Here is a 10,591-nt window from a genome sequence, read left to right as displayed (position 1 = left end):
AGCTCAAGGCTACACACAGGTTGAAGGAATTGATTTCGATGACACTTTTGCACCCGTTGCTAGACATGAGGCTATTCGCATATTACTTGCTTATGCTAACCATCATGATATCACTTTATATCAAATGGATGTGAAAAGTGCATTCCTCAATGGTAAGCTTGAGGAAGAAGTATATGTTGCTCAACCCCCAGGTTTTGAAGACCCAAAGAATCCTGACAAAGTCTTCAGACTCAACAAGGCCCTCTATGGCCTCAAGTAGGCCCCACGGGCGTGGTATGATACCTTGAAGGAATTCTTCATGAAGAAAGGCTTCAAACCCGGTTCACTCGACCCTACTTTTTTTCACTAAATCTTATGATGGTGAATTGTTTGTGTGCCAAGTATATGTTGATAATATTATCTTTGGCTATACTGACCAACGTTATAGTGATGAATTTGCCTACATGATGAGTGACACTACTAGAAATCTACATTTTACCTAGAGCCATATACCCTAGGTGAAATAGGAAAAACCATAGGGAAAGACTTTACCTTGGGCTTGCCCTAGGTAAAGAACCCTAGGTATAGTATAGTCGGGAAAGAGCTCTTTCCCTAGGGTGCACCCAACAAGCTATAGGGAAATTTTCTTTACCTAGGGGCACAAGCCCTAGGGAAAGATTTACATATGGATGTTGCATCCCACGTGGGTAAGTTGTTTACCTACATCCAAGCTCTAGGGAAAGATTGTGGGGCCCTTTTGCATGACACCACCATACTTCCCCTAGAGGTACATACTGTAGGGAAACACCAGCCCCATATGTGGCATAATCCAAACGTGTAATTTGAATTTGAATTCATAACAACAATAATTAACGTAATTCAAAATGGGTCAATAATTATGAAATGAAAATAACGTCAAATAATTAATATATACATTTAGATATCACTTGTCGCATGCATACAGTAGATGCCAAGACATCCACCAGCCATCGTCAGCCATCACAGTTTGACAAAAAATAGGCTTGCTAGCTAGAGTTTGCTACATCTAATTGATTAAGCATCTCAATTAGCACGTACAGACTGATGTAGGTCAACTAAAGTTTCCTACATCACAGAACATGTACCAGCATGTTAACTATACATGCACCAAAATGCACTCCACACACTATACATCCAAGAACATCAAGGAACCAACTGGCTACTCAATAGTGATAGGCTTAGTGCACCATCTCTAGACTGACTGAAAAAGCCCCCAAACATCCCTTCATCGTCTACAACAGGAACACTTGAGGCAACACCATGTTCCTGAAAATTAAGATTCACAAATCTTTAAAGCTAGGAAAATGACAATAAGAACTTACTACAGGAAATTAAATAGGAATTATAAGTTAAGGATCAAGGTGCCATAGTCACTCATTTCTAATGCAGTAATTTGAATAGTGTGAAAATATTCTACGGTATGTGCACAAAGAACAGGAGCATTTTGAAACTTTTCCAGGAAATAAAAAGGGTAATGTTAAGTACTTCTCACACCTCTAGTAACCCAGAATATACTTAGGTTGTGAGATATTACTTTTACTCTACACATAATCGCAAAAGAAGTCATGATCTTAATTTCCAAATAAAGTATGAACTACACTCAAGTCTGTTGCAATGCAAATTAGTGAATTACATCAAGTCGCCAAAGTTCTAAACAAAATTTCCTATTTACAGTATTGAGAACCAAGACATGCAAATGCTGATATAAATTTTGGCAGCATAACAACTGTAAATTGGACAACTGGACATAAGAAAATATATTATGATCCCTCCAACATCCTCACACATCCCCATTAATCAACATTAATCCCAAATGATCCAGCACCACACAGGCTACCATCATACATCACAGAAGCATGCATATTGTCACAAGTATGTGAACATCACAGTGAACAGACCATCACTAGTTGTATCATTTGAGATCAGTTGGAGAAATACATACATGAAAAGATATGGGATTTGTTTCTTGTTGGGCACACAAAGCTGGCGGTTCTTCGCTATTTTCTAGAATCTGCAAAAGAAGAGCCAGGTTTTAGAAGCAATCCTTATCGTGCTTTAAATGTATTGTGTGTTTTGCTTGAGATGATTGATTACATACTTGGATAGTAGATCGTTGTGGAGATTCAGGTGGAGAAAGTGAACGAGAAGGAGGTGGAACCGGCGGCGGTGGTATTTCTCCAATAGGCACACCTTGGTTAGTTGCCAAAGTCTGTAAAACAAGAAAATTCAAATAGTGGTTACTTTCAAATGCTAGCAAATTAATTGATAAACATCAAGTGTATAACCAGCACCTGAAGAAACTTATGTATCCCATTGCAGTGCTCGTACATGCCAACACCCCATGACAAGAGATTGTTGGCATAAGCCTCTGCTTTTTTAGTCTTCTTAGACTCCTTTCTACGCAAATCTTCAATTTCTTCATCTCGACGACGCTTCAAGGCTGCTGAAGATGTACCAGTAGCTCTCACCTCAGAAATGACCTCGATGTCATTGACAATGCCATTAAAGAGAGACCATGTACCATGTGGCTTCCCATTAGAGCAATCATACAGTGCTTTAGAACTAACATCATTTTTCAGAATATCATAGTCCTGTCCATTTAACTCTTTAGCCTTTTCTGTGTAAAGCGCCTACTCAAAAAGAAAACAAAGGTAGACAAATGTTCAGGTATTGCTGAAAAACTATGAACATTGACTAAGTTACAAAATAATTTTGGATGTTCTAGCTAGAACCAGACTTAGATGCAAGTAGGAAGAATCATTGCAATTGTATAGTGAATGAGTATTACATGTTTGAAAATTAACATAAATCTCTCCCAGCACATGCCATCCACATAGTAATAGTTATCTATGTTTTTTTGTCTAGGAATGGGAACAAACACATACCAAACATTTAGTTGCTTCTGGTGTGTTGAGAATTAAAGGTGTGCTCTTGTCCACTGTGTGTATGCACCCAAGCCTGAATCTGGTTAACTTCTTCGCCGGTTTCCTCGGACTACATTGCACAAGATTCATGACTTGTAAGATATTTATAATTGTGCATATGGCAAGTGATGATAAAGAAAACTATTAAGTTTAGTTGATAACCATTTTTTGACTTATAGTAGTCATGGAGTTGGAACCACCTTTGTGAGTCTTGAACTTTGAGCTGAAACGATTGGCACGGTATTTCTTGGATTTTGCAATCCACTCTTCACTGCACCACTCATCAACTACAACAATCCAAGCTTCTTTTCCTAACCAACCTTGCCTTTGTGCCAAATACTGAGCTCTATCCAAATAGTATTGCCCAGCAAGTTTGTCATTCATGCTAGTGTTCTCAGTTTTCCGAAAATGATCAATTATGGCTTGGATTCTTGCATAGTAAAATATACTTGGCAAAAGTGACTTGCAACACCTTCGAACATGTTGTTTTGCCTTCTCTGAGTATGCATCTTCATACTTGTACCTTAGCTACAATGAGAATTGACAAATGGTTTAATAAAAAGGAGAGAAAATTACCTTGGTCAACCAAAAAAAGCAATTTAAATAATTTATACCCAAAAAGCATCTTCAATTTTTTTTGCAACAGAATGACCATTTGTGTCCTTCACCACAAGATAATGCTCCCACTCCGTTGCAATCACCTTCACACCATCATAATCCAGAATACCTGGATGGTTACTTTTCAAAAGGCATGTTAATACACTTGTTGGTCGCCTTCCCTTTCGAACAACGGGAATGTCCTTCCAATGCCTACAAAGAAGGTAGTAAATGCAAAAAAACAAGTATTAGAAAAGGAAAACATATTGCTGAGCAATAAACTACTTATACTAATTAATAAGACATACGTCTTGCCAAAGGGTCGAATGATTGGACGGTCTTCATTATTTGGAATAGCAGGAGGAAGATCTGAAACTCCTCTTACATACCCATCGTAAGTGCCATCAGCAGCAGTAGTGTTCCGAGCAATAGGCGCTGGTTTGATGGCTACAGCAAGTCAAGATGCTTTTCTTCCAATTGTCATCCTGTAACATGTGATTCTTGAAAAAAATAAGATAAAGATAACAAAGAACAGTTTATAATCAACTAGACAATCAAGATAAAACATAACAATAGCATATACATAAGTGTTTGTTGCCAAGTATTCAACCACCCAAATTACAAACAACAATAATAAATAGAAAATGGGCTAGAAATCATCATCATCTTCTTCAATTTCCTCAATGATCACTTCATCATAGTTTTCATCCTCAATAACTTGTTCTTGAATCCTTTCATCACCCAAATTATGTCGGTTGCTAATATGAGACAATTCGGTTGGATCAACCACCTCATCTGAACCACGTACTGTTAAGTTGTCAAGTTGTGATCCTACTTGTACAATGAAATCACTGGCCTCTAAATTATTCTCCTGGAACACATCTGCATTAGTGGGTGTTGCTGTTGTGTAGTCATCATGTGTGGGATTTTCCATATTGCCTAGAGGTGGTACCTTGTAAGCAACTTGCCAATCAATAAGACTTGCAAGTGAAGTGCAAGCATATGGAATATAATAGACTAAGCACACTTGGCCGGCAATAGCAGAACGCTCATTAGCTGGGTTGGTTGACGCAGGTGCTACTTGAACTAAGCCAAATCTATTCAAATGCCTCACTCCTTTAGTTGGATGAAACCAGTGACAATCAAACATCACAAGACTGAAGTCCTCATCACCATCAAATTTAAGTTCTATGATGTCCTTAATAACACCGTAGTATTCAAGCTCCTCATTGGTTGCATCATCTATTCCAAGAGCAAGAACACTGGTATTTCTAGAAGAAAGGTCCCCTTCTCTATGGTTTTCATATTTCTATGATCGAAATCTGAACCCATTAACTTCATACATGTCATAGGACTTTACTCTCATGCTACAACCTCACGAAAGATCGCGTAATTCTTTATTAATAGATGCATCCTTTATGCACTCCAAGAAGACAATATATGTACATAGAGTTATTAGGCATTGAAAACTATAGGGTGCTTTATTTGCTAGTATGTATAGTGCTTTACCAAAGTTTTGAACCAATCCAACAAGTTCGGTTTTCCTGAACCCGCACCATCACGCCTAAGTTTATCAAGTTGTTTTGTAATTGGTTGTCGAGGACGCCTCCATTGGTCAAGTTCAAATTGTCTACATTTTTCTGTTTAAACCATTAGTACCAAATTTAATTTATTGTAGATGGTTGTAACAGAAATGCTAATTCAGATAACTTACTTCACAATATCATCCATTTCAGGCATGTTTATTAAGATAAAAATCATGGCTGTCTTGTATTCTTCATGTGATAAGATCCTAGGCTCCCCTCTACCAATTTTCCATCCCTTGTCTTCAAACAAACTAAGAGTACTTGTGCTCGGAGTGCTAGTTTGTGCATAGCGTTGGGGTACTTGTGCTCGGAGTACTGAGCATCCAAAGATATGGTCTGGTTTTCTACTTAAATCTGAAATAAAAATGAATTGCTACAATCACCAGCCGCATACCCACACAAAATACATCATACACACTAAAATAGAAAACCACTCATCAGCCAAAAAAATAACCCAGTTCCTATATCATACAGATGAACAATGCATTAATCGACATTTATTCATGGAAAGAACAGATCATAATACCTACTTGATTCCAGTTGAGCAATGTCTTTGTTCTCTGTTGCTTTGACAACTGTTGTTCCGACACCACGAACAGGAACATTTTCTTCAAGCAAACAACACTGACACTAGTCAGTTTCTGAAAAAATGTAGAAAACCAATGAACGATGTTGGAGGACTTCCATTTATTCATAACATAAAACAGAGGCTACTAGCTTTGGCCAGAGAAAACAAACTCAATAGATAGACTATATGAAATACCTACTTCTATTGATATTATACGAATCTCGCATGGAAAGTGGACAGGAAAATCATATGATGCTCAACATGGATAACTATATAATAATCATGTGGATAACTATACATCAATGGTAAACACACACAGAAAATTTCATGTACATAACTACAGCAATTGTAAAATGCAGTAGCCCTGCCACTTTTACCTAAATTCAAGGATGGCGTCATTCAAGATGGATCACTGAAGCTACTATTTCTGTCATTCATGCACTTGCAGTAGCCGTGAACAAACTCAACAGATAGACTATATGAAATATTTCCTACTCACTGTGTTGAAATATCTTGTCTACATTCTGACATCAATTTACATAGTTGAATGGCTCATTCATGTGTTCATGCATCTTCATATCAATCAGTTCTTCTATTTCCTTTTTAGCTATAAATTTCTTTTATTCCTTTGACCTTCCATACACCTTTTATACGCAAGATATTGAAACTGACAACCCCAAGTGCTGACGATGCTACTAAACAACGTCAAGATGTACTGAATAGTGGACAACACACTGCTTGCTTTCGATGCTAAAACCAAATCATAATTTCAGAATTTTGCTACTCATATACAGTTACAACTATCTAAACTAGCAATCGAAAAACTATCTAAACCAGAGAGTGAGAGAGATGGAGAGAGAACCTTTTTGACTAGAGCAGCGGCTTACAACAGCAGGCAGATCCGGTCGTCGTCCAATCAGCGAGGACAACACCGCCACCACGGTCAAGGGTGGCGCAGTTAGCACGAGTTGAGGGTGTTGCAGATGAAGTCACCGCGAGCGGCACCAAGCCGTCACCCAGCCGGCGTGGCCAGGGCCACCGTGCCCGTCGCGACCATGGTGTGACTAGGTCACGATGCAGTACACAGAAAGGGAGTGGCAGAGTGAGGCGGGCAGGGGAGCGGCGGAGTGAGGCGAGGAGGGGAGCGGCGGAGCTAGGCGGGAGCAGGGGAGTGGCGGAGCTGGGCGGGGCGGGGAGCGGCGGAGCTGGGCGGGCGGGGGAGCGGCGGAGCGGGGCGAGCAGGGGAGCGGTGGAGCTGGGCGGGCCGGGGAGCGGCGGAGCGGGCGATCCAGCGAGGCAAGCAGGGGAGCGGCGGAGCTGGGCGGGCCGGGGAGCGGCGGAGCGGGCGATCCAGGGCGAGGCGCAGCAGATCGGGATGGGAGGGTTTGAGAGAGGGGAATTTTGCTCTGGCGGCGGCACCGTTTGGGACAGGGGCGTGCTTGGAGGAGACACATAGATTTTTTTCCACTACGCGCCCTTTCTTCCTTTCCTCTTCTCACTGTGCAATGGGCCCAACCTTCGCGGGAGGAAAATAATGGCGCGAGCGTAGTGCGGGAGCCAATCTACATGACCACACCGACGCATCTCTTTGTGTTTTTTGGGTTTTGATGTTTGTACGTGGCACCACCCTAGGGAAAGCTTAAGTTACAATTTTTTTGGATAGATATTCACATTTCCCTAGAGGGCACTGTTCATTGCTTTTCTATCCCTTGAGTAGGCTAATGAGCTCTAGGTAAAGACAATGGCTCTAGGTAAAATGTATATTTCTAGTAGTGTGAAGAATATCAAATGTCTATGATGGGAGAATTAAAATTCTTCTTAGGTCTTCAAATTTGTCAACAATGCAATGGCATATTCATATCTCAGGAGAAATACCCCAAGGATGTACTGAGGAAATTCGGCATGCAAGATTGCAAAGGCGTCAAAATTCTTATGCCCACAAATGGCCATCTGTGCACTGATGAAAATGGTATTGACTTCGATCATAAGGTATATCGCTCCATGATTGGTTCTTTATTGTACTTATGTGCATCTAGGCCAGATATAATGCTTAGTGTTTGCATGTGTGCCCGATTTCAAGCTACACCAAAGGAATCACACCATAAGGCTATGAAGCATATTCTTCGATATCTAGATCACACACCAACACTTGGATTATGGTACCCCAAGGGCTCGGCTTTTGATCTCATTGGATATTCTGACTCTGACTATGTTGGTGATCGTGTGGACCGCAAGTCAACATCTGGTACATGTCATTTCCTCGGACGATCTTTGGTCTGTTATTCCTCGAAGAAACAGAACTGCGTATCACTATCTACTGCTAAAGCTGAGTATATTGCCGCTGGTTCTTGTTGTGCTCAATTGCTATGGATGAAGCAAACTCTCAAGGACTACGGCGTCAACATGAAGAATGTGCCTCTCTTCTGTGACAATGAGAGTGCCATCAAGATTGCTCACAACCCAGTTCAGCACTCGAAGACTAAGCACATTCAGATTCGTCATCATTTTCTTCGTGATCATGTGTTAAAGGGCGACATTTCTATTGAACATGTGAAGACTGAAGAACAGCTAGCCGATATCTTCACAAAGCCCTTGGATGAGAAGAGATTTAGCAAGTTGCGGTGTGAGCTAAATATCCTAGAATCTTTGAATGTTCTCTGAGAAGGACATTCATCCTAACACTTATGCAAAATTGATGACTTATATGTGCAACACATGAAGAAATGTTTTTCTTCAATCAATGATGAATAACACTCTAAGTGTGAATAAATTAACGAAGAATTTGATTCTCAGAACCCTATGATAATTGTACGCGGTGTGTGAAATCATCATTCTTATACGGTGGGTCACGCCACCACCAAAAGTTGAAATTCCTCAGTTGTTCAAATCTTCAACTTTGCATTGTCTTCACTGTTTCCGTTGTTCTTCTTCATTGGCTATATATATATATGAGTTTATGTCCTCTACAGCATTCACTTATAGCTATATCTTCAAGTGGTTTTTTTTCTGCTAAGTGAATGTGATCGGACCCTTCCCCCTCTATGCTATACTCAACCCAATCTGTTCACAAATTCTTCATGTGCGTTCTATTTGAAACTCGTTTAAAATCTTCACTGTGTCCTTGTCAGCTGAAGAAATTGCGAACGGAATTTTTAACTTATCTTATCCAATTTTCGGCTTTGCCGCTCAAATTCGTTCCGCATCCCATGACATACTTATCCACTCACCCACGATCTAACACGATCTCCACTTCTCAGTACGTGGGTGACACATGTCATGCGAATGAGAAGGGTCAGGGGCACGTTCGTCCAAATTCTTCGGGCGAACGGTTTTCACCATGGCTATAAATACCCCTCTCCCCTTCCTCAGTTCTTTTACTCCGCTCGACCTCTCTCCAGCTCGAGCTTCTCAAACCCTAGCGCCGCCGCTACTTCATCGTCGCCGGTGAGGAAGAGCTTCACTGCCTTGACCACATCGCCGTCGTACTCCCACCGGCCGCGGAAATCTTCACTCCGCCGCCGCCATAGTCGTCTTCGTCCGCCGAGTTAGGGCGTGGAAGATCTACACAGACGAACTTCACCTCTCCATCTCTCAGTTCGTCGTGTTCTTCATCCAGGGTAATTAAAAGTTACTTTTACTGCCCTCTTTGATTCGAATGTTTTCTACAAAATCTTCGAAAGTGTTTTTCTACAAATCCTCACACACTAAAACACCTCACATATCATCTGTTCTTGATTCGTTTATCTAAGCTATGTTTTTCTTAAAGATTCCTCAAATGTGTGGATTTTTGATCTACACATCTCTGGAACCTAAGACAAAGAACGCTTAGTGAAATTCTTCAAGACTCATCTGGTCAAATTCCTCAAACTTGTTCTTTTTACAAAACCTTCTGAGAACGCATATGACCTCTGCAAATTCCTCGCAACTATACTCTGTTCACACGTACTCATGTCAGCTGCTAAATCTCTAGGTTCTCATCAACTTAACTCATTTGCAGCGTTCCTCGAAGAAAAGTTGCATACTTCTTCAGAAAATTCAATTGTTCAAATTCCTCAACTGAAGAAAATGGCTGACGGTAAGAAGCCACAGAAAGGAGGAAAGAGGGCTGAGGTCAACACAGCATTTGAAATCCCTGATGACATATACAAAGACTACTGCACTCCTGATAAGGCCAAGTTTGGAAAAGAGGACAAAAATCAGCGCAAGGTGCGCATACAGAGGATAGAAAGGAGATGGGCAAGAGAGTGGAGGGAGTACAGGTATGTTACTCCCAAGTACATGAAGAAATTTGCACTCAATCCTCCATGCCCAAGACCTCCATTGGCACCTGGCCAAATAGCTGATCCCACCAGCCTCAAGCGTGGTGAGGATTATCCGGATGAATGGGCCGAGCGCCAAGCCAAGTTGGCTAAACAAGCCAAAGAAGCTGTGAGGAAATTCATCGAAGACTCTGCTACTGCTGCTACCACTAAGGCCTCTGTCAAGCCTAAGAAGGTCATGTCAAAGAAGCCTGCGCACAAGCCAAGTGCTTCACCTTTAGTGGTTTCAAGGCCAAGTTCCTCAGCAATGCCCTCATGGCCAGAATCTTCAAAGCCATCAAGGCCAACTTCTCATGTTGCTCCTGTTCCTCCCAAATCCTCAGCTGCTTACAAGTCCTCAGCTGTTCCGATAAAGTCCTCTGCACTTGTGCATCTCGCCATGTGTCAAAGGACCACATGCGTCTCAATTGCATCAGGAGCTTCAGCTAGTTCCTCAGCTGCACCAAATTCTTCAACGGGACCCTCTCTACTGAAGGCAAACGCCACTGCTAGATGAGGTCCTCGCCCTAGTCCTCAGAAGAAGCAGGTCGCCTTCCAAGAGCCGTCTGACAAAGACGAAGCTGATGATGATGAACTTGC

General features: G+C 41.4%; 1 protein-coding gene across 1 annotated transcript in view; it reads right to left on the bottom strand.

The window, feature by feature from the left end:
* Positions 1 to 1,041: 1,041 nt before the first annotated feature.
* Positions 1,042 to 10,591, bottom strand: part of LOC147990376 (uncharacterized) — a 34,869-nt gene continuing 25,319 nt past the window's right edge. Inside the window, exons 2-7 of the mRNA XM_087538189.1 lie at positions 5,656 to 5,733; positions 2,310 to 2,461; positions 2,117 to 2,227; positions 1,961 to 2,029; positions 1,171 to 1,284; positions 1,042 to 1,083 (exon numbers count right to left, since the gene is read on the bottom strand). Coding sequence (XP_087394315.1) covers positions 1,042 to 1,083; positions 1,171 to 1,284; positions 1,961 to 2,029; positions 2,117 to 2,227; positions 2,310 to 2,461; positions 5,656 to 5,733 — 566 coding nt within the window. The remainder of the gene's footprint in view (positions 1,084 to 1,170; positions 1,285 to 1,960; positions 2,030 to 2,116; positions 2,228 to 2,309; positions 2,462 to 5,655; positions 5,734 to 10,591) is intronic.

Source organism: Triticum urartu, chromosome 1A (assembly GCF_056163025.1).
Source record: "Triticum urartu cultivar PI428250 chromosome 1A, HENAU_Tu73, whole genome shotgun sequence".
Taxonomy (NCBI): domain Eukaryota; kingdom Viridiplantae; phylum Streptophyta; class Magnoliopsida; order Poales; family Poaceae; genus Triticum; species Triticum urartu.
The sequence above is the reverse complement of the archived record's forward strand: the minus strand, read 5'-3'. Positions and strand labels throughout refer to the sequence as shown.